Genomic DNA, 25,339 nt, shown 5'->3' with positions numbered 1-25,339 from the left:
CTGTGTGTCTGCAGATGGTTTCCGGCGTAGCCGGGCACAGTGCTGTCATAGTTTGGTGCAATAGTGTGCATGTCTGACCAGTGATCCATTTAACCAGGTGACACAGGACATCCATTCTGGTGATCTTTGAGTGTCTCAGCAGTTAGGCTAGGTTCACACTGTGGAATTTCTGCCAGAGATCGAGCCAGCAGCACTAGGACCGCGCAGACTACATTGCCATCCCTATAGATGGCAATGCATTTCTGAGCAGATCTTCCAAAAGATCCACCCAGAAATGCATTGCAGTCTATGGTGGCAGCAATGCAGTCTGCTCGGTCCTAGCGCTGCCGGCTTGATCTCCGGCAGAAATTCTGCCCAGAAATTCTGCAGATGGAACCTAGCCTTACACTTTAACTGATCAGAAATGTATCACTTGTCCTGTGGAGGTAATTTAAAGAGTACCTGCCACCATCTCCATTGCTTTATATTATGCTGCTGGTATGTTGCCGTCTTCATTACCTGCCCCCCCCCCCCAATTTTTCTTTTTAATATTCGGCCAGTATCTCCTTCATAATCCTCTTTCAAAGCTTGCTCATTGCAATGCAGCTGAGGTGCTCATGCAGCATGCACAGCGCTTGCTCCTGTCTGTCTGATTTGACAGGCAGGGAGCTGCTCTGTGCTAGTCGGTGTCCAAGCTGCACTATGAGAGTTAGGACTCAAGCATAAGTCTGAACTCTGAGAGACTTGCAGCCGGGACAAGTAGGGAGGCCCCTAGTGGTCAGTTTTTACAAGTCAAAATAAATATATAAATATATATATATTTTTTTGTATGACATGGTATTAGAAAGTTTTCTAATAAATGAATTAACATATAAAAAGTTTTGTGATGACAGGTACTTTTTTTTTTTTTTTTTTTTTACTAAAGTTTTGACTATAGTAAATTCAATTTAATAATTTATAATGTTAAACTATATAATATCCTTTTTTCCCTTACAAGTTTCAGAACCCCTGTTTAGCCAGGGAATAACATTCCTGATTTAAAACCAAAGAAACCATACCTTCCTAATGCAGGAAAACAAAGAAAATGACCCGGCACCAGCAGGACTAGGGCTACTACTCCTGTCCTAATAGAACGTACATGTTCTCGAAAACTGATATGGAGGGGCCGAATGGTTTTGCCCACGTAAAAGAAGCCACAAGGGCATATGATCACATACACAAGATAGGTAGTATCCTTTCAATTTTAAATGTCTGATCGATAGATTTTGGGGGCAAAATGAAAATGTACCACAAGAAAAATTACCTTTTTGGAGTCATATTGGTAAGCCAATCGCAACAGCTTAATGGTACATTCTGGGTTGGGTGTCGTGGCTTCTTTAATCTATCTCCTATAGTTATATTCTTCCTATAGGTTATGGGGGGGGGGGGGATTCAAAGAGATCTCTTTTAAATCTAAATCTGACTACAAAATGTACCAATTATTGTGAATTGTGCTGGCTACAATATTATTTAATGTTGGAATTAGCTAAAGAGAAAATTAATCTCTTAGGTTTCTGTGTGGCTTTGGCGAAACTCTCATCTAGTATCTTAGCTGGGTACTGTCTGTCTAAGAGACGTCTCTTGAGATCAGTAGCTTGCGTCAAAAAAGTAGCATCGTCGCTGTTCACCTTTCTAAGTTGCAAAAACTGAGAATAGGGAATGCTACGTTTTACATGAATAGGGTGGGAGCTGGTATAGTGGAGCAGGGAGTTACGAGCTATACTCTTTCGGTAACCCTGTGAGATGAGTGTCGTTCCACTAGCTATCAATTTCACATCCAAAAAGTCAAGTTCAAAACCCCCAAACACAGATGTAAAAAAACATATATTCTCCCTATTTGTAGCATTCAGGTAGGCAACAAATTCACCAAATAGAGCTTCGGCACCTTCCTAAACAATTAGGCTGTCGTCGACATACCTGAGGAATAACTTAATATTCCTGACAAAAGGATTTATCTGGGAGAATACATAACGACGTTCGAGGGCAGCAAGAAAAAACATTTGCATAGGTACAGGAGACCAGTGTGCCCATGACAGTCCCGGTCTCCTGTCTATACCAAGATTCGCCATCCCTGAACTCGTTGTGGATAAGTATGAAAAGGAGGGATTCAGTCATGAAGTCAAGGACGTTATCTGTCTTGTCCATCTCAGTCAGAATCTCCCGGATAGCCTCATGATGTTGTACCTTAGCCCATATAAAATGAAAAAAACTGTTTAATATTTTGCCCCTTGTTACATGCTAGGCCAAGAGAGTCTTAAAAAACCATTTGGTGCAAAAAACATTTTTTACATCTGATTGTGTTTGAATTGTGTTTGAATTTTTTTTTTTTTTTTTTTAAATGTAGCATCCACAGGTTTTCATCGCTCACAGATGAATCCAGTATGGCCCTGCCAGCATGTTTCTTTCTAAGATTTGATACTCCAGAGCCTGTTCTGCTCACGTTAATTCAGAAGATCCAAAACATTACTGGTATAAAACTGTTTATTCTAAAATAATTTTACTAACAGATTAGATTCTCAGTTTTTAAATGTAGTTTTCAACATAACCGCTTCATAATTTTCTAAAGGGTATTAAAAAAACTCGAAGATATGTCAGCCATTATGTTTTGTGCTTTTACAGAAGATTTAATTCTCAGACACCCAAGTACCAGTAAAGCCAAGAGTTTCACCACATATAACAGTGTTGCTACCAAAGTGGCACCTAGCTATCACTAGCTCGAGAGATCACTTACGTTTGACTTGCTTGTACCTTTTAGCTTGATGTATGACAGGAGACTATGGTGAGGGGTTTCAGTAAAATTGCCAAACACTATGTTCACCTGCACACACCAGTTAATATACAGTAAACTATTAATCTATAGAATTGTGTTAAGCCCTCTACATACGTGCATTTGGCACCTGTATCAAAAGGCTATGGACACCTTTTTATAAATGTTATACTCTTGCTTTGTGTTTATTATGGAAACAAAAAATCTCTTTCCATACGTCTTTTATTAACAAAATTATTTCGTTTGTTATACAGTTTATCAGAGAATTGCCTCTATGATGGAATTTACATGAAGCCTTTCTCTCCTCTCCTGAGCTTACTTATGACCAGATCAAAGGTCTGCATTGATGTGGTCATAAGTCCGCTTTACAGTTGCTTCAGGAAAAGAAGAAAGAAAGGCTGATAAGTAACCTATCGGATAATTACTTTTTGCAATTTACTGATAACAGAAGCTGTAGAACAGAAAACATTTTTTATAAACCTATGGTGAAAGTTTGTGTGTGTTTTTTTTTTTTCTCTCTATGATAAAAAAACAAGAATCCAAATAACATGGGTTTTCAAAGGTGTCCATAGCCTTTAAATGTTAATAACACAGACCCGAGAAGTTTAACTGAACCAAAATTAGACACCATAAACTTCTTTGGTCATCTATGTTTGATCCAGTAGAAAGGTGGGGATTGTAGGGATTTTTCCCTATCGCCCATGATGGCACCTTTGGAGAGACTGCCTCCTTCCTCAGGACAGGAAACAGGAACTGGAAACAGTTTGCATATAAGGACCATAGGAGCTGCTATTCCCCAGTTCTGTTTCCTGTCCTGCGGATGGTAACCGGAACGGGTCCCGTACTAACCGGGCAGTTTGCATGTAAGTATGTGGACTGTGGGGGCCCTGGTCTAATTGATACATACAGGGTAAATGCAAGCGGCTTAAAGTCCATCGTATGGGGGCAGCCGCTAAGTCTGGGTGACCTCTCCCCGTCTCGCGCATGGCGCGCATCTTCCGGTCCCTCTCGGTCCCTCCGGCAACGGCATGCGGCCTCCTCCTCCTCTTGAGACGCAGCCAGAGCCTAGTTATTCCACTAGCCATCCATTCTTCTGTACCTGATTGTTCAGAGCAAAGAGATTTTTTTGAATTTGAAGAGGGTGATTTGGATGAAGAGTCAGAAATTTTGGAGGAAGTTCATAGCGGTGCTCTTTTTCCTACTGAAAATGTGGATGGTCTAGTCAGAGTGGTTAGATCTACCATGAAGCTTGATGATAGGATTGAGCCTTTATCTGTGCAAGATCGCATGTATGAAGGCCTTGCACTTTGACCTCTATTATAAAGTCTGAATGGCAAAGACCAGATAAGAGATATGCTATAGTACAGAGCATTATTAAGAGAAAATATCCTTTTCAGGAGGAATTCACCGTCAATTGGGATAGGTCCCCTAGAATTGATCCACCTGTGGCTAAGATGTCTAAAAAAGCAGCCCTACCTTCTGAGAATGCCGGCTCTCTAAGGGAGCCAATGGACAGAAGGGCTGATGGATTTCTTAAAAGAGCCTGGTAAGCAGCAGCAGGCTCCTTCAGGCCAATTCTTGCTACCACATCTGTGGCAAGATCTTTAAAGGTCTGGATTCATCAGTTGGAGGAGCAGATCAGGGATGGTGCTCCTAGAGACCAATTGCTTCAATCAATCCCTACCTTGGCAGCAGCGGCAGACTTTATATCGGATGCTTCTGCAGACACCCTAAGACTATCCGCTAAAGCCTCAGCCTGTGCCAACTCTGCCAGACGGGCTATTTGGGTTAAAGAGTGGAAAGGAGGTGATCTTACCTCCAAATCTAAATTATGTGCTATACCATGTGAAGGTTCCTTTCTTTTTGGGACTGATTTAGAACTAGTCTGAGAGAAAGCAGCGAATAGGAAGAAGACCTTTCCCTTAATCCCTTCCTTCCCTATCCAGAGCAAGATGCCCTTTCGTGGAAGAGGAAGGGTGGAATTTCGGAGAGGTTCATACAGGGCCAGGCAGTGGCCAGGCCAGAGAAGAAGCAGAGGTTTCATGTTCACTACCCCTGAAACCTCCAAGAAGTCCAGTCAGCAATGACTTAAGGTTCCCAGTGGGGGGCAGGTTGTCTCATTTTCTTCCCCAATGGGAGAAAATTTCTGCAAGCCACTGGGTTTTGTCCACAATAAAAACCGGTTTGAAAATTGTTTTTTCAGGTCTCCCGACTCCCAGATTTGTTCCAACAGATCTCCGAAGGTTTCCAGAGAAACAGGCTGCCCTGTAGAAAGAAGTTTTTCTCCTTGATTAAGAAGAGAGTTCTGATTCAGGTTGCGGAAGAAGAGCGAGGTTTGGGATACTACTCCACGCTCTTCCTGGTAAGAAAGCCCAATGGCTCCTTCCGCACTATAATAAAACTCAAGCTATTGAATCGTTTCCTGAAGTACCACAAATTTCGGATGGAAACGATTCAATCAGCTATCCTGAACCTGAACCAGAACTGTTTTATGGTCACCTTGGACTTGAGGGACGCATATTATCATGTCACGATTTTCCAAGGTCATCAAAAATATTTAAGGGTAGCGGTAGTCTTGGGAACCTGTCTGTTCCACCTCCAGTTTCAGGCGCTTCCCTTTGGCCTATCACAGGCTCCCCGAGTCTTCACCAAACTTATGGGTGAGGTGATTGCCCATGTAAGAGAACAAAATATAGTCAAATATAGTCAATTTCCTTTTGGTGTCAGACTAGGAGTAGCTCTTGATTCGGCAGGTTCTTCAGACTCCAAAAATTCTGTTGAACCTAGGGTGGGAAGTGAATCTAGACAAATCCCACTTGATCCCTTCTCAGGTATGCACATTCCTGGGAATAGGCCTGGATTCCACCCGTCAAATCTCCTTTCTTCCCCAATCCAAGGAGATTTTGGTCAGGCAGAAAGTGTCTCAGCTACTGAAACTAAAGGAGCTCCCCATAAGGGAGCCCATGTCTGTCCTGGGCCTGTTAACTTAGTGTATCCCACCAGTTTTATGGGCTCAGTACCATTCAAGGAGGCTACAGGGACAAATCCTGAGCCAGTGGGACGGAGTCCCCGATTAATTAGACACTTACATGACCCCTTCAGCCCAAGTAAAGAGGTCCCTTCTTTGGTGGATAAATCCGGCGAATCTAGAAAAGGGCATTTATTGGGTTAAAGAGAACGAATTTTGCCTTACTACAGTAGCAAGCCCCTGGGGGCGGGGAGCCCACGGAGAATCCTTAATCCTTCAGGGTCAATGGAGTCAGGAGATTTCCAGGGAATCTCAGAACCTAAGGGAATTGAAGGCAGTCCTGTTCACCATCTCTCAATCTGTTCCTCTGCTTGGCGGAAAAGACCTAAAAATTCTGTCAGACAATTCCACAGTAGTTGCCTACTTAAATCATCAGGGGGGTACCAGATCCCCTTCCCTCATGAGGACTTGTCATCATATCTTCAGACTGGCAGAGATTAATCTCAGCTCCTTGTTTGCTCTCCATCTAAAGGGGTCCCAAAATCAGGTGGCGGACTATCTCAGCAGACATCGCCTGAACCAAGGGGATTGGGAGTTAGATCAGACGATCTTTCTCCAGATCTGTCAACGTTGGTGTACTCCCCGCATAGATCTATTCACCTCAAGGGCCAACAGGAAAGTAAAAGATTCACCAGCGCATCACCCCCTGGGGATAGACTCTTTTTCACAAAGTTGGTGCAGGGCACTTCTTTATGCCTTCCCTCCAGTCAGGTTACTTCCCAGAGTCCTAAGAAATATCAGAGAGGACAGGGCGAGAGTAGTGGTCATTGCCCCATTCTGGCCCCGCAGGGTATGGTTCACCTGGTTGAGGAAGATGTCCGTGTCAGATCCCTGGATCCTTCCAGAGTCCCCGAACCTTCTACATCAAGGTCCAGTTATGCATGCCGAGACCTCCAATCTGCATCTGACGACATGGCGGTTGAGCGGGGCATCTTAGAACAAAGGGGTCTTTCTGATCATGTTATTACTACTCTGTTGGCGAGCAGAAAAAAGGTAACTTCTCAAATATATTTAAGAACTTGGAAAGCCTTTGGTAGATTCATGCAGAACCCTATTGATGTTCTTAAAACTGCTGACATCCCAAAAACATTAGATTTTTTGCAAGCGGGTCTAGATGAACAGCTTAGACCCAGTACTTTAAAAGTTCAAGTGTCAGCACTTAGTGCTCTTTTTGATTATAAACTAGCAGAACATCCTTGGGTTAAAAGATTTCTATCAGCAACAGTTAGGATGTCTCCGTTGGTTAGACCATTGGTTCCACCTAGGAACTTAAATATTGTCCTTAATAGTCTCACTAAAACTCCCTTTGAGCCATTAGTTGAGGTTCCCTTACAGATTATTACCTTTTAAGCTTGTGTTTCTTTTGGCAGTCACGTCCGCCAGGAGGGTTGGGAAAATTACTAGTTTCTCTATTAACCAGCCCTATTTGTCTGTCTTTAATGATAGAGTGGTGTTGTCTCCTTATCCAGCCTTTCTCCCAAAGAGGGTCTCTGACTTCCATAGAACTCAAGTTGTGATTCTACCTTCCTTCTGTGAAAATCCTAAAAATGACAAGGAAAAGAATTCCATTGTCTAGATGTTAGGAGATGTCTTCTTCATTATTTGGAGATATCCAAAGATTGGCGCCTATCGCCTAAGTTGTTACTTCAATTCCAGGGGCCAAATAAGGGTAGAGCAGCTGCTCCTAGCACTGTGGCGAGGTGGATAAAACAATCCATCCAGCTAGCATACACTTCTGCAAATCTAAATCCCCCTTCAGGGTTTAGAGCTCATTCTAAGAGATCATTCTCTACATCCTGGGCAGAGAGAGCCTCAGCTTCTATTCAGCAGATCTGCAGAGCAGCCACCTGGAGTTCGCAACATACCTTTTACAAACACTACAGGTTGAATCAAATAAGAGATGAGGATCTTTCTTTTGGTCGTAAAGTTCTCCAGGCAGTAGTCTCCCCCCCCCCCCCCCTAATTATTAAGTCTAGTCTACTCACTCTCCAAAGGTGCCATCTTGGGCGATAGGGGAAAAATAAATTACTCTTACCGATAATTGTTTTTCGTTGAGCCCATGATGGCACCTACTATTTCCCTCCCATGTTATATGAAAAAAAAAGGGAGATATATTAATATTTCCTAGCTATGTATGTAAGTTATGGTTGTTTATTATTTATTGATAATTCCTTTTGGGTTGTTACTCCTTGATACTTGCTTAAGAACTGGGGAATAGCAGCTCCTATGGTCCTTATATGCAAACTGTTTCCAGTTCCTGTTTCCTGTCCTGAGGAAGGAGGCGGTCTCTCCAATGGTGCCATCATGGGCTCAACGAAAAACAATTATCGGTAAGAGTAATTTATGTTTTTTGGGGTTTAATCTGTACTTAAATAGATGGTTTAAATGGATTGTCTTGGGAGCAGAAGAAGTCTTACCTGTTGTACTCCCTGGCAGTCTACTTCCACTCCTTGGTCATCTCAGAAGTATAGTGTTTTGAGACAGGAGTGGGCGGGTGCTTGTCATGATCCAAACCACACCCACATGTGATGTACAATAGATGCATGATGTCTCCACAACATCCGTAATATCATGCAGTGATTGAACATCACAATCACAATGATCAGGACAAGCACCCTCCCATTTTGGAACATCGTGCTTTTGTGCCCAATAATGTGCCCAGTCTGTTAACTGGGCATATTCTCTTTTGAGTGCATCATAAAGGCTTGTCTAGCAGTGAACCATCTGTTGCAAAGAGGTACAATACCAAAAAGTATCCTCTAAGAGACTTTATATAGGGCAGTGGGGGAAGCAGTATAATGCCCTCTCGTCAACACCTGTAATCGCTTACATATCTGCTGGAGATACAACTCGATGCCAAGTTTTGCATTTACACTTCTATTTGGGCACACTAGTGTGTTCCAATAAGTGTACATTGTATTCTTCTTGGAGCAATCCTCAAGCTGGTTATACACATTAGCTTAATGTCAGCTAAATTCACATATGGTGTATGTATGGGGGCCTCCTGACTCAGAGGTAAAAAAAACTAAGTGTGTGTCTACTTATAACATAACATGTTTGTTTTATTTTAAAGGCCTTCCTGTTGTTTTTACAAAACAAGGCCCAATGCATGAGCTGGTCATTGGAACAAAACATAAAAGGCACACAGATTTAGTCAGTCAAGAGATCCAGTTTGTTGTGGTATGTTTTCTCAAACACACTTTTCAAAATGTGTAAGTGTAGATGATCCTTTAAAACCAATACTGCACTTGAGTACAAATGATGTACTTAGGTTTTTACCTTAATTTAAGAGAAATAGCTTGGCCCATCACAAGATAGCTATAAGATTTTGAGGATGGAGAAAACAGAGTTGGGTAAGCATCTTGCTAAGTATCTATCCTGCCACGTTGACACTACAACATAAAAAGGCCCAAATTCATCTAAAGTTTATAACCTTTTGCAATGGGTATATGTCTGAATACCATCAATAAGGTATTCTAATGTATACCGCAGCCTGGCCATAACCTTTCTTGACCAAACAAAGTCTAATTGTTTGGTCTGTCCTACATGCGTTTAAGCTTAATTTATGGGGCACACATTCCTAGTCTATAGTGGGAAGACCATAGACATGTTGGTAACTTGGCCTAACAAACATTAACACATAAGTAGTGACACATAGAATGGCCCTTAAAGGACATTAAATATACCTTTCAGCATCTAACTGAAAGAAAATTTGGGGAAAAGATAAATGTTTTCTCACATCATATTAAAGGGGTACTCCTCCCCTAGACATCTTATCCCCTATCCAAAGGATAGGGGATAAAATGTCAGATCGCCACGGTCCCGCAGCTGGGGAGCCCCAGGATCGCCGCTGCAGCACTGCGCTATCATTACTGCGCAGAGCAAGTTCGCTCTGCACGTAATGACGGGCAATACAGGGGCCGGAGCATCGTTACGTCACGGCTCTGCCCCTCGTGACGTCACGGCCCGCCCCCTCAATACAAGTCTATGGGAGGGGGCGTGGCGGTCATCACGCCCCCTGCCATAGACTAGCATTAAGGGGACGGGCCGTGATGTCATGAGGGGCGGAGCCATGACGTCACGCTGCTCCGTCCCCTGTATCGCCCGTCATTATGCACAGAGCGAACTCGCTCTGTGCAGTAATGATGGCGGGGTGCCGCAGCGGCGATCCCGGGGCTCCCCAGCAGCGGGACCGCGGCGATCTGACATCTTGATGTCTAGGGGCGGAGTACCCCTTTAATGTTCATTAATACAACAAAGTAGTATTTAAATGTTTTCCCAAAAGAAACGTTGCATGGAAATATGTTCATGGGCATGACATGACTCCTACATTCTCTATACTGTTACTTGTCAAATTTTTAACTGAAAAAATAAAAATAAAATTATCTGTATGATATAGGATACATTTTTAAGTCTAAAAAGAGGAGGCACCAGTGTCTGATGCAGATCTGTATAGGTTCCTGTGCAAATTTGAGTGCAGAATAGATTTGCAGCATCTTATCTTTTATGGTGTAATATCACAGCTTACAATTACTTAAGGGTATACGCAGTATATCAGCCAATAGTCAAAGGTGGTACTGTTTCTGGGAGAAAAAAACTGACTTTCTCTAATCTAAAACAATACTTTGTCACTTTTATCTGCAGACAGTGAACAGTATTTTATGTTTCTTTTGTAAATGTATTAACTAATGTTTAATAAAACTTTAAGTCTATTTCAGGTTGTAAAGATCATTGTTATGTGGTTAACAGCAGAATGGGTGGTGAAAATGCTGTGATTGGTGCATTGGTCAGCAAAATACCCTTTATTCACCCAAGCCATATCCCATCAATTCTGGAAGTTTTAAGACACCAAGCAGCCTATAATACTCTGATTTATAGCTGCATATCTAGCACAATAAACCCTAAAGATAAGTATGATATATTTGACTATTTTTTTCAACCTCTATCAAGTCTTTTTAAAATTTACTCTTTTACACAGGTAAAATAACAACTGAATAAGCATTCATAGGAACATTTTAAAAAAAAGCCAGCGACAATAAAAATTCTCATTCCTTGGCTGAACAGATCTTTTGTGTGACTATTTTAACCCCTTAAGGACCAGGCCATTTTACACCTTAGGACCGGAGCGTTTTTTGAACATCTGACCACTGTCACTTTAAACATTAATAACTCTGGAATGTTTTTACCTATCATTCTGATTCCAAGATTGTTTTTTCGTGACATATTCTACTTTATGTTATTGGTAAAATTTTGTCGATACTTGCATCGTTTCTTAGTGAAAAATTCCAAAATTTGCTGAAAAAATTGAAAATTTTGCATTTTTCTAACTTTGAAGCTCTCTGCTTGTAAGGAAAATGGATATTCCAAATAAAAAAAATTTTTATTCACATATATAATATGTCTACTTTTATGTTTGCATCATAAAATTTATGAGTTTTTTCTTTTGGAAGACACCAGAGGGCTTCAAAGTTAAGCAGCAATTTTCCAATTTTTCACAAAATTTTCAAACTCACTATTTTTCAGTGACCAGTTCAGGTTTGAAGTGGATTTGCAGGGTCTTCATATTAGAAATACCCCACAAATTACCCCATTATAAAAACTGCACCCCCCAAAGTATTCAAAATGACATTCAGTCAGCGTTTTAACCCTTTAGGTGTTTCACAGGAATAGCAGCAAAGTGAAGGAGAAAATTCACCATCTTCATTTTTTACACTCGCATGTTCTTGTAGACCAAATTTTTGAATTTTTACAAGGGGTAAAAGGAGAAAATTTATATTTATATTTGTAGCCCAATTTCTCTCGAGTAAGGACATACCTCATATGTCCATGAAAAGTGTTCGGCGGGCGCAGTAGAGGGCTCAGAAGCGAAGGAGCGACAAGGCGATTTTGGAGAGTATGTTTTTCTGAAATGGTTTTTGGGGGGCATGTTGCATTTAGGAAGCCCCTATGGTACCAGAACAGCAAAAAATCCCCACATGGCATACCATTTTGGAAACTAGACCCCTTGGGGAACGTCACAAGGGGTAAAGTGAACCTTAATACCCCACAGGTGTTTCACGACTTTTGCATATGTAAAAAAATATATATATTTTTTCACTAAAATGTGTGTTTCCCCCCAAATTTCACATTTTTGCAAGGGTTAATAGCAGAAAATACCCCCCAAAATTTGTAACCCCATCTCTTCTGAGTATGAAGGTACCCCATAAGTGGACCTGAAGTGCACTACGGGCGAACTACAATGCTCAGAAGAGAAGGAGTCATATTTGGCTTTTGGAGAGCAAATTTTGGTCGGGGGGCATGTCGCATTTAGGAAGCCCCTATGGTGCCACAACAGCAAAAAACCCTCACATGGCATACCATTTTGGAAACTAGACCCCTTGAGGAACGTAACAAGGAATAAAGTGAGCCTTAATACCCCACAGGGGTTTCACGACTTTTGCATATGTAAAAAAATATATATATTTTTTCACTAAAATGTGTGTTTCCCCCCAAATTTCACATTTTTGCAAGGGTTAATAGCAGAAAATACCCCCCAAAATTTGTAACCCTATCTCTTCGGAGTATGGAGGTACCCCATAAGTGGACCTGAAGTGCACTACGGGCAAACTACAATGCTCAGAAGAGAAGGAGTCATATTTGGCTTTTGGAGAGCAAATTTTGCTCGGGGGGCATGTCGCATTTAGGAAGCCCCTATGGTGCCAGGACAGCAAAATAACCCCAACATGGCATACCATTTTGGAAACTAGACCCCTTGAGGAACGTAACAAGGGGTACAGTGAGCATTTACCCCCCACTGGTGTCTGTCAGAACTTTGGAACAGTGGGCTGTACAATTTTTTTTTATTTGCACAGCCCACTGTTCCAAAGATCTGTCAGACACCTGTGGGGTGTAAATTCTCACTGCACCCCTCATTACATTCCGTGAGGGGTGTAGTTTCCGAAATGGGGTCACATGTGTTTTTTTTTTTTTTTTTTGCGTTTTTCAAAACCGCTGTAACAATCAGCCACCCCTGTGCAAATCACCTCAAATGTACATGGTGCACTCTCCCTTCTGGGCCTTGTTGTGCGCCCCCAGAGCACTTTGCTCCCACTTATGGGGTATCTCCGTAGTCGGGAGAAATTGCATTACAAATTTTGGGGGGCATTTTTCCCTTTTACCTCTTGTCAAAATGAAAAGTATAGGGCAACACCAGCGTGTTTAGTGTAAAAAATTACTTTTTTTACACTAACATGCTGTTGTAGACCCCAACTTCACCTTTTCATAAGGGGTTAAAGGAGAAAAAGCCCCCCAAAATTTGTAACACAATTTCTCCCGAGTACGGCGATACCCCATATGTGACCCTAAACTGTTGCCTTGAAATACGACAGGGCTCCAAAGTGAGAGCGCCATGCGCATTTGAGGCCTGAATTAGGGATTTGCATAGGGGTGGACATAGGGGTATTCTACGCCAGTGATTCCCAAACAGGGTGCCTCCAGCTGTTGCAAAACTCCCAGCATGCTTGGACAGTCAACGGCTGTCCGGCAATACTGGGAGTTGTTGTTTTGCAACAGCTGGAGGCTCCATTTTGGAAACAGTTGCGTACCAGATGTTTTTCATTTTTATTGGGGAGGGGAGGGGGCTGTGTAGGGGTATGTGTATATGTAGTGTTTTTTTTACTTTTTTATTTTATTTTGTGTTAGTGTAGTGTAGTGTTTTTAGGGTGCAGTCACACGGGCGGGGGATTACAGCGAGTTCCCGCTGCGAGTTTGAGCTGCCGCGCAAAATTTGCTGCATCGCAAACTTGCAGCCTGATACTCACTGTAAGCCCCCTGCCCATGTGAGTGTACCCTGTACATTCACAGGGGGGAGGGGACCTCCAGCTGTTACAAAACTACAACTCCCAGCATGCACAGTTTATCAGTGCATGCTGGTAGTTATAGTTTTGCAACAGCTGGAGGCACACGGTTGGGAAACACTGAGTTAGGAAACAGACAATGTTTCCCAACCAGTGTGCCTCCTGTTGTTGCAAAACCACAACTCCCAGCATTCTCAGGCATGCTGGGTGTAGTAGTTCGGCAACATCTTTAGAGCCAGATGTTGCCGAACTACAACTCTCAGCATGCTGGGAGTTGTAGTTTTGCAACATCTGGAGGACTAGTTTGCAGACCACTAATACAGTGGTTCCCAATCTGTGCCCTTCCAGATGTTGCAAAACTACAACTCCCAGTATGCCAAAACTGTCCAGGCATGCTGGTAGTTGTAGTTCTGCAACATCTGAAGGGCCAGATGTTACAGAACTACAACTCCCAGCATGCCTGGACAGTAAGGGCATTCTGAGGATGTGTAGTTTTGCAACATCTGGAAGGGCACAGTGGTCTCCAAACTGTGGACCTCCAGATGTTGCAAAACTGCAACTCCCAGCATGCCCAGACGCCAAGGGCTGTCTGGGCATGCTGGGAGTTGTAGTATACAGAGTCCCATTACAGCAATGCATGTCGCTTTAGGGCGACGTGCATTGCTGTAAAGGGCCCGACCGCGGCTGAAGATCTACTCACCTGTCGCCGCCGCCGCCATCTTCCTCCCTTGGGGGGATATATATAATATATACATTCGTATTGTATAAACGTGTGTGTGTGTGTGTGTGTGTGTGTGTGTGTGTGTGTGTGTGTGTGTATATATATGTGTATATATATATATATATATATATATATATATATATATATATATATATATATAATATAATTTTTTTTTTTTTTTATACACACACAGAGTGGGTCCCTAAACTAACACTGACATAGCGCCTGGCAGCGCTGTAGCAATACTACACTATAGCAATAATAAAATATGGCTTTTCCCAAAAAAGGGTGCCTTCAGCTGTTTAAAAACTTTAAAAGTTCAACTCCACGCATGCACAGATGGACTTTGACTTTTACAAAGGTCACAGTAGAATAATAAATGAAGGATTAATGTCCTATGCTGATCTGATTATTTTTTTTTTTTTTCTAATTCCGTTTTTTGGTTAACCCCTTTAACTGGCACACATGTGCGTGCATTCATCATCACGCAGATCCACAGCTTGTAAGTCAGGTGATGTCGGGCAAGTCATGTGACTAAGAAGTGTGGCTGTGCTGCAATAGGTAGGGCATCCAATGTGTAGGATGGAAATAAGTCTCCTTCCATCTTGAAACAAAGCATCCTGAGGATTGTAGTCTTAGGGAGGCCATAGAAACCGGATGTAGCCAGTTCCTAGCATAATGGGGGCTACAGGACATAACCATTTAGCACCAACACAAGCACAGATCCTTGGTAAGCATGTCCATTACTGTATGACATTTATTACTAAATTCCCCTTGTCTTGGGTAACCCCTATAATGTCTATACCATGGGGGGGTTGACTGCTGGGATCCCCAGGGATCAGACACTTATCAGCGGAGTACCCCTTTAATGTCCTTGAAGAGGAATTACAAAGTCGAATTTCAGTATTTGCAGATGATGCTAAGCTCTGTAGGTAACCAAACAGAGGAAGCTGGAGCTGGAGGCTCAGGCTAGGTTCACACTGCGGAATCTCCGGGCAGAAAATTTCCACTCGGAGATTCTGAGTGCGGCCAGCACCGACTCTGCAGTCTCCAATAGAATGCAATGTGTTCCGCGAGTATTTCCGCCTGCAGAATGAGCAACACCATTCTTCCGGCAGAAATTTTCAAGCGGATTTTCACAAATTCCGAAGTGTTAATTTGTGAACGGAAAACCATTCACTATACTATACATTTTAGTAAGCGGAATTTCTGCCTTCAATTTCAAAGCAGAATTGCAGGCGGAAATTCCGTAGTGTGAACCTAGCCTTAGGTGAGAAATGGAAAATTAAGTTAAATGTGGATAAATTTTAAGTTTATGGGCCTGATGACATATTGTATATGATTTGTCTAATGTAATATGGTTTAATGTTTTCAGATCATACAAGAATGCTTCATTTTGAAGTCTCCCTGCAAAGAGAGTTTAAGATCTGCATTTCATTTCAGCATCCCAAAGGGGGCAGTCTGTCCTGTGGTATGACTTTTTAGTTCTTTGTATGCTTCTCATAAATTACCGATTTTGTGTAGTTCACATATTGGCAAAACCTGACTGACTAGTAATAACCTACTTGGCAGGCCCAGCTTTAGGGATATGTTTTCTGCCCAACTGCACAGAATGTATCTCTCTCAAATTGTGACTGTGATGCTGCACAGTTGTCCAGTACTTTGCAAGCTTCAGAGATCATACTATTTTGCCACTTAAAGTAGCCGAAAAAAATGACTGCATGACCTATGGTAAAAAAAAAATGTTTCCAGTTATTAATTTGATGTTAAAACAGCTTAAACGTATCCTCAGAGACTGGGATGGACAAGTGTTGGTCACTCGCTCTATCCTCTTCCAAAGCAGTACATTCCCTTCTTTCACATCCAGCCCTGGCAACTGAGAACACAGAATCCTCTGCTAGTTACAGATATCCTGGCTTTTGAACATATCTGCACTGGCTATCCAACCTAAGGACGGCCCAAATATCATGCATTAACATCAAGCAAATATAGAAATCTGCTCTATATAATAACTCTGCTGCACAGTATTACATTACATCCAGTACAGTCCTGGATCAATAATGAATATCAGGATAAAAGTGAAATAATAGCCAGGCTCTACTATATGTTCAGTGCACTGGCTTTGCTTTAGAAACAAAATATCCACTGTTAGCTGTGACTTCTTAAAGGGGTACTCCATTGCTAGACATATTATCCCCTATCCAGAGGATAGGGGATAAGATGTCTGATCGCAGTTGTCCGACCTTTGGATAGGGAATAAGATATCTTGCAGCAGAGTACCACTAGAATAACCAAAAAAATGTCAAACTCTAAGGGTATGTTCACACTGAGGAATTGGAGAGGAATTTCCACGAGTATTCTGCTCGCTTTTTCCTCTCCAAATCATTCAGCAGTGAAAATCCCCATAGAGCTGTGCAGAATTTCTGCCCCTCAGTTCACACTGAGGAATTTCCTCAAGCAGAATTCTGACGAGGAATTATGTTCCGCTTGAAGAAAGAACATGTTCTTTCTTTCAGGCGGAATCAGCGTCTTACTCCCATAGAGATCAATGTTAAATTTTTTTTTCAGTCAGAATCAGTTCCACAATTGGCGCCGAAATGGCGTGGAAATGGCGCGGAATTCGCACATAAGAGGATAATATATATATATGTTATACTCTTCCCCTCCGCGCGAAATCTCTGTGAGTTCTTGTGGAAAAGTAACAATATTTTGAGGCTGAAAATTTCTGCTTGATTTCCGCCCCAATTCCTCAGTGTGAACATACCCTAACCGCTATAATATTTCGCCTGTAATCTTGCATGGTTTATATGTTTGTTACTATATTTTCCACTGTATGCAGTTATAAGGGTGAAATTCGATGTGAAGAACTAACATGCTGTGGAATAAGATTTCACACTGCGTGTCAGTTTACACACAAGTTATTTTTCTACAGTGTGTGAACAAAATATTTGTGAATCTCATCCTCTGTGCTGTAACTCTGTTCCCCTATGGATTTTCTACATGCAAATCTGGATAGAAAATCTGTATCCTTTCCACTATGTTGAATATAGCCTAATCCTGAGACTCGTGGCTTCAAGTTTTCATGTATAACTGTTCTGGACACAGAAAAACAGTGTGGAAAGAACCTGACTCTTTTTAATAACTACTTAGTAACTACATGATGTGGCCAGAAACTGGTCTCCTTTAAACAAATTATAGTCGGGCCACAGGATTTTAGCAGAGCATGCCTAAAGTTATAGAAAATCTTGAACGTGTAAAAAAAAACAAAAAACTAACCAAAACGGCCATCTGGTCAGTCAAGAACCATGTAATACAAATATTAAAGAAGGTGGGACTCTTCTTAGTGTTAGGATGGGTTCACACTACGTTTTCTCCCATACGGGAGCGCATACGGCAGGGGGGAGCTAAAACCTCGCGCTCCCGTATGTCATTCATTTCAATGAGCCGGCCGGAGTGAAACGTTCGGTCCGGTCGGCTCATTTTTGCACCGTATGCGCTTTTACAACCGGACCTAAAACCGTGGTTGACCACAGTTTTAGGTCCGGTTGTAAAAGCACATACGGCGCAAAAATGAGCCGACCGGAATGAACGTTTCACTCCGGCCGGCTCATTGAAATGAATGACATACGGGAGCGCTCCCGTATGGGAGAAAACGTAGTGTGAACCCAGCCTTAGTTGGTTTGGAGGTTGATACTGCTTTGTCACTCTGATCTGTGTAAGATATATTTAGAAAAACGGACACAATGGCCCTGCTTTACTATTGTAAACCCGACCTGTTTTATTGGGTTGTGTCAGAATTTGGAGCCAAAAATTTTAAAACTGACCAACATTTTCCATTTTACTCAGAAAACCCAAAAAAGGATCATGGCCACTGAGAAGGGGTTGTGTTCCCAACATTTTCAAAACATCCCAACATATTTACTAAGGTTTCCACAGAAAATGTGGTGGATTTTAGCTCTGGAAATCCCCACAGCTCAGAGCATGTGTAAAAAATATCAAAATTATTTTTTTTTAAATGCAGGGAAACCTTAGTAAATACCATGGAAAAATACTTGTAGGGAATTGAAAACCCACAAAGAAAACTACACCCAACTCTTAATAGTTAATTCGAAACACACACAAAATGGCCCTGATTTACTAATATAACAATCAGGAGCAATGCAAATGGTTTACACCCAAGGATCTTCTTTTAGGGTAGGGTCACACAGGCCGTATTTTGCTGTGTATTTTTCTCCCCATTTTAAGTCAATGGGTAGCAAAATATGCAGCTGATATTGCCACCCATTGACTTCAATGGGTAGGAAAATGTACGGCACGTGTGACCCTACCCTTACACTACTGTTAATGAGCTCCAATCGACTATAGACAAGTTGGTTGGTGCTCATTCAATAGCTTGACCACATGATAATTTTTACAGCTGCACATAAGATGCGATCAGCCATGATCAAGAAAGACGCTCCATCGGCAAAATGCTGAACCTTCCACATGAGCCAATAATCCGGATCGAACATTGCTATGAATGGTCATTTGCCTGATAACTGCCCCATATAAAAGAGCCTTAAGCATACTGTTGTACTGGACAGTTTTTTTCTTTTTTTAATGGCTTCTACCAATATTCCTATTTTTGTACAGTTGTTGTTGAAGTCTTGAACTGCAGGAAAATAATGTGCAGTCTCCATACTAGCTCCTCAGACCCGCCATCACCCTGCAACAGTGATTTCATCATGAAAGTTATGGAAAGGTAAATACACACTATTTTATGACTTATTATGGCACAGATAGATCAATCTGCTTGAAACCAAAACAGTCTTTAATTTTATCAGAGCTTGTTAAAATATAAAAAACAGGTGTGACAGGTTTTGGTTTATTTATTTGGTTTATTGATTTTTGAGGGATTCCACTTGAACTGATAAAACCATATATAAAGAAAATCACTACTTTTAAAGAGACTATTCCATAATTTTTTTTCTCATATACTTGGAGGCACTGTAATTATGAAAAACTTTTTATATTTTGTATTATTGATGACTTTTCTTTTAAATATACATTAAAAAAAAATCAATTTTAATTAAAAAAAAAATAACAAAAATGAAAATAGCCGCCTCTAGGGGTCATCTGTCTTTATGCAGACAGACTACTCTGTATTTTGCAGCATACTGAACACCGTCCATAAAGTGTGTTGGTATGCAGTATAAGAGATCACCACTGCAGCCTTCAGCTGTTCCTAAACTACAACTAACATGATGGAAGTTGTAGTTTTGCAACAGCTGGGGGTACAATATTTGTAAAACTTTAGAGCTGTGTGCCTCCATCTTTTGCAAAACTACAACTCCCAGCATGCCCACACATCCTTTGTCTGTAGTTTTGCCACAACTAAAGGCAACATTGCTCTAATGCAGTTATTTACAAACACTGCAGCTCCAGCTGTTACAAAACTACAACTCCCAGCATGCTTGAAAAGCCAAAGCTTTCTCTGACTCCTGAATGACAAAGAACCTGCTCAGACATTCAGGAGTCTGTGAAAACTGAATGACACACATAGTGACAGCAATGTTGATTAGCATCCAGCTTTAGAAGGAACAAAGTTATACATAAACTACTGTGCTTTTATCACAAAAATCCTTGCACTAATTTAGAAAGATCTGCAGACCGCCAGGCTGCACCCAGACTCGGAGCAGAGGAGTCATCCACAGTGAGGTAAAGAGACGGACACGCCCCCTCCGCAAGGCAAGAAGACTAAGCCAGTGAGCAAGATATATAAATGATATTTGTTAGGGATATATAGGTCCAAGACACTGTGTACAAATGTGTACATAATCAGGATTAGGTACTGAGTAACATATCACTTTTTTTTTTCTTTTTGGCAATTTGGCAGGTACGCTTTAAACTATATTAGAATGAGTTTTGAAATATTTTTAAAAGATGCATACAGAAAATCAACCAGTTTTTCTCTATGCTAAATATGTGCTGTTGTGTGTATTGAACTTCCTCTCGCTGAACACTTAGTGCCCATGCACACTACGGATCAACTTGCTCCACAAAGTTAAACAGATTTGTAAATTACTATTAAAAACCTTCATTCTTCCAGTAGTCAAGTTGCTGAAGTTGAGTTGTTCTTTTCTGTCTGACAACAGTGCTCTCTGGACAGTTCCTGGTCAGCAGAGAGTACTGTTGTCAGAAAAGAACTCAACTTCAGCAGCTGATAACTACTGGAAGGATTAAGATTTTTTAATAGATGTAATTTACAAATCTGTTTGACTTTCTAGAGCCAGTTGATAAAAAATATAAAAAAATAAAAAATACGTTTTTTCCTGGAATACCCCTTTAACGTTACAGGGAGGATTAGCCAACACTCTCTTGTCTTTGACCAGCAGCATGACCAAGGCACCACATCTCCACAATTTAGGAAGATGGGAACGAGAGGGGGATTTATTAAAACTTGTGCAGAGACCAGTTGCTCATAGCAACCAATTAGATCGCTTCTTTACATTTTAAAAAGTCCTCTGAAAAATTATAGAAGCGATCTGATTGGTTGCTATGAACAAATGTTCAACTTTTCCTCTGCACTGGTTTTGATGAATCTCCCCCATGGTGAAGTCCTGTCCTGCAGCTATTTTTCTGTTTTAGTCTTCTTACCCTCTTATAACTAAACTGACCTTGTTGCTCTTTGTCCTTGGATAGTAGGAAAAACTACACAGGATGTTGCTCTGTTCTTTTACCTCTGACACAGGACATTGGGGCCTCCGTAGTCTCTAATATTTTTCTCTGCCAAGTCTCAAACTCAGGACCTGCCATACAGGAGGCAGACGTCTACCAGTGAGCCAAAGGCTGCATTGTTGTCTGTGACCGGATCAGTGGTATTCTTCTTTAGCCCTGTAGTAGTACGATCTGACATACATTTTCTGACAGATGGCAAAGGAAGTGCATAGATTAGACTCTGGAACCATTGCCAGCTGTTTAACCATTTTAACCCATGAAATGTTGGGTCAAGGAATATGAAGCAGGCTCAGGAGCTGGGCAAGTACCATACACTGTTGGCACACTGCTTTCTGCAGCTGACAGACACCACCAGTGGCTGGGATTGGAGATAACTCTGATCTTGGTCTTTTAACCCCCTAGACACCAAGGTAAATATTTTCTGCAGGATCTAGGCAGTTAGAAACCACTATTGTATTCTATGAGATTGATCAAAGCTCATGCAGAGGAACAGTGAAGCAGTTGCCCATAGCAACCAATCAGATTCCAGCTTTCATTTTTTAGAGACCATCTTAAAAATGAAAAAAGCAATCTACTTTCTATGTCCTTCTGCACACGTCTTGCTCAATTTTCTCCAGACTGCATTTAGGTTTCCATAGTATGGAGATTAAGAAAGAAGACCCTTCTGATGCCAGGCGCTGCTTATCCCAATTAAGATAGATGCCAAGTCAGAAATACTTGGAATCTATTTTTATTGGGAACAGCAGCCCCTGACATCAGAAGATTCTAAAGGACAGATTGATTAAACCCAACTGTAATGTAAACAGTAAAACTAAGATGAAACTGTGTAAACTCGCCCTAACCTGAGATCAGTCCAGTCAAACTAATTTGATAAGTCCTTAACATATGTACTAATAAAACCTGGACTGGGGGTAAATTGTTGGCATGGAATATCTCAGTTCATAACAAGATTATTTTTACTACATGGTAAACCGCCATGGAAAAATGACTTATTTTTAGGATATTTTAGTTGGCAGCAGATGTCAATTCTGTCAACTAGTTACATTTACTGTCAAGAGAAATAAGATCATGGGGGCATAGATGCACATGACAACCTAGTTCTATCACTGTACAAATTACTAGTTAGACCGCACATGGAATACGGTGGACAGTTGTTGGCACCTGTGTACAAGAAAGATCTAGTCAAACTTGAGTGGATTCAAAGGTGGGCAACCAGAGTACTAAATGGAATGGGTGCACTACAGTACCCAAGAAGATTATCAAAACTAGGTCACGCCTCAGAATTATTTAGTCTGGAAAAAAGATGGCTAATTATGTATAACTATTGTAGGGGACAGTACAGAGATCTCTTCCATATACCCAAAACTATGCATAATGTAGTGTATTCACTGTGTTTCATAACCTTTAATAATAAAAAAAAAAAAATGGCAGTATTGCTGTTTAACTCACCTTTCATGCGTAAAACAATGGATTAGGCTAGGTTCAGACTACGGAATTTCCGACAGAAATTCAGTCGTAAAAGTTCCGTCAGAAATTCTGCTTGCTAAAATGTCTAGTGTAGTGAATGGGTTTCCGTTCACAAATTCACACTTCAGAATTTGTGAAGTGGAAAATCCGCTTAGAAATTTCCACCTGAAGAAAGGCGGTGCTCTTTCTTCAGGCGGAAATCCGCGCGGAACACATTGCAGTCTATTGGAGACTGATTCAGCCGGCGCTGGCCGCACTCGGAATCTCCGGGCGGAAATTTTCTGCCTGGAGATTCCGTAGTCTTAACCTAGCATTAAAGAAAGCAATGAAAAAGGACTTCTCATCCCCAAAATGCTTCCAAAAACAAACACATACAGCTGACCAAGGGAAATGCCAGCCTGTAAGCAGTAAAAGAGAGCAAAATATATTCAACAGGTTGGTATGATTACAATCATACCAAATTCTTAATGTTAATGTGTAAGTCTGAGAAACCTGAATATGAATATATGGCTTGCTTAAAATGTTATGTTTTCTTTTCTTAGTTGTATGTCCATTCCCTTAACAATGAGAACCATCTTTAAGAAGGCACAGGAAGCAGAAGTTTCTGAAGATATGGTGATAAATTGTGTAAATGGAAACAATGTTTTGCCCCAAAGCTGTTCAGAATATCAAAAAGAGGCTGCTATGGACCAACAACCTAGTATCCCACATGACATGCAGCCAACTTTTCAGAAGAATATCCCCAATAATTTAATCTATGACCATAATGAGGATATTTTCCCGGATGAGAATGATGCCTTACATTCAGTTGATGAACCTTGTCCCTATCCTGCTCAAGAACTAAGCTCGAGTTATACCGAAGACTCCTATTTTCACCCTGTAGAAATCAGTTCTAGTGGGGTAGATGAGCACAATTCTACGGTTGCTGAGCAATCTTATTCTAGTGTAGCAGAGGAGCCCAGTTCCAGCATTGTACAGGAACTCAGCCCTATTATGGCTGAAGTTCCAAGTCCTAATTTAGCTGAGGATCCAAGTTCCAGCATTACAGGAGAGCTGAGTTCAAGTATTACTGAGGAGCTCAGCTTGAGTGTTTCAGGACTAGTGATGGCACGATCCATACCTGAACATGAAATGGATGAATGCTATTCATAATCAATCAAATAAATAAGGTAATATTCAGCACAAGTTTGCTGCGTGTCAATTTTTTTTTGCCTGTAAATATGTAAACTAGAGATGAGCAAATTTTTAAAAATTTCGATTCGGACGTATTTTCCGGAAAAAAATTGTTTGTCTGAATTTATTCATGGCGAATCGCTATTAAAAATGGCTATTTCTGGCCTACAGAGAGGCTCAGTAGGGGTGTAGAACACTTTTCTTTGTCCTAACATGCATAGGGAGTGTGCTGTATTAGTGAAATAATACTGTTATTCAGTATGACATGCAGATTACAGGCATCGCTATTAGAATCACTGCCGCAGAGCATCTAGATGTGGCAGATTGTTTATGTAATTTTTATTTTATTTCATTTGAATTTATTTAAATTTTTTGATTACCCATGCTGATGAGCATCAAGCTGGCGGTGCGCCGCGAGGCGAGCTACCACCTGTTCCAGCTCCTGCCTCTCAGCGCACCCCTATACTCTGTCCACTTAAAAAGGGAGGGACTGCAGTACCAACAACTTGGACATGAGCACATTCAGCTTCTGTGCCATTGGATATGTGAACGCATAAAGCTAGAAGTGGCTGCAGTGAAAAAGCTTGTACTTGTATCTTAAAATTTAGTTGGCGGTCCTCCGCCAGGTGAGATACCGCCTGTTCCAGACCCTGCCTCTCAGCGCCCCCTGAATGTGAAAGTGCTGATGTTTTTATTTAATCAGTTATGGTTTTTTTAGATTCCCAAGTTTAATGTCCTGGTGTTTACTTTTAATACTGTATGACCACAAATCCAAAACTAACAAGGAATCACATGGCGCCACAATGACAGAGCCTAGAGGTGGCAGCAGCATGAGGAGACCATAGGGCCTCACAATCCCTAAGATTAAAAGTTCTTCCATAAACATTTGTAGGTAATATCCCAGGCCCAGCAGCATCAGTAAACAGTATAGTGGCTGAATGAGACAGCCTTGAGTTGGCGGCAGCATGAGTAGAACATATAGTGGCTTAATGGCACAGCCTGAAATTGGCGGCAGCATGAGTAGAACATTATAGTGGCTAAATGGCACAGCCTGGAGTTGGCGGCAGCATGAGTGGAACATATGGTGGCTGAATGGCACAGCCTGAAGTTGGCGGCAGTATGAGGAGACCATATGGTGTTTGAATAGCAGAGCCTGGAGTTGGTGGAGGCATGTGGAGACCATATGGTGGCAGAATGAGACAGCCTAGAGGTGGAAGCAGCAGCATCAGGAGTCCTGAAAGTGACCCGGTGACAGTGGTATGGTGGGTGGCAATACCAGTAGCCAGTGATGAAGGTGGGTGAAAAAAGGTCTGATGCAGAGGAATGTTTGTAACTGGAGAGCAAGCAGCGCCTTAAATCTGTTTGGCACTATCCATATTTGTGAAGTGTTGGTGTGGCACCATGGTCAATCTACTCTGATGCATCAGGCATTGGTGGGTGTAAATTCTGGCTGATCTATGCCTGATTCATCTTCACAAAGGTCAGCCTCTTCACATTTTTCGTGGACAGAGGAGTTCTCCTTGGGGTGACTATGGCCCCTGCCGCACTAAACACCCGCTCTGATGGCACACTACTGGCTGGGCAAGACAACTTTTCCAGGGCAAACTCTGCTA

General features: G+C 41.6%; 1 protein-coding gene across 1 annotated transcript in view; it reads left to right on the top strand.

Moving 5' to 3' along the window:
- LOC130274542 (mediator of RNA polymerase II transcription subunit 1-like) overlaps positions 1–23,728 on the top strand; it is an 86,225-nt gene extending 62,497 nt beyond the window's left edge. The window contains exons 15-20 of the mRNA XM_056522984.1: positions 2,363–2,487; positions 8,887–8,993; positions 10,522–10,712; positions 15,737–15,840; positions 19,002–19,110; positions 23,096–23,728. Of these exons, the coding sequence (XP_056378959.1) occupies positions 2,363–2,487; positions 8,887–8,993; positions 10,522–10,712; positions 15,737–15,840; positions 19,002–19,110; positions 23,096–23,705 (1,246 nt within the window). The 3' untranslated portion in view covers positions 23,706–23,728. The remainder of the gene's footprint in view (positions 1–2,362; positions 2,488–8,886; positions 8,994–10,521; positions 10,713–15,736; positions 15,841–19,001; positions 19,111–23,095) is intronic.
- Positions 23,729–25,339: the final 1,611 nt, after the last annotated feature.

This window comes from Hyla sarda, chromosome 5 (assembly GCF_029499605.1).
Source record: "Hyla sarda isolate aHylSar1 chromosome 5, aHylSar1.hap1, whole genome shotgun sequence".
NCBI classification, from domain to species: domain Eukaryota; kingdom Metazoa; phylum Chordata; class Amphibia; order Anura; family Hylidae; genus Hyla; species Hyla sarda.
The sequence above is the reverse complement of the archived record's forward strand: the minus strand, read 5'-3'. Positions and strand labels throughout refer to the sequence as shown.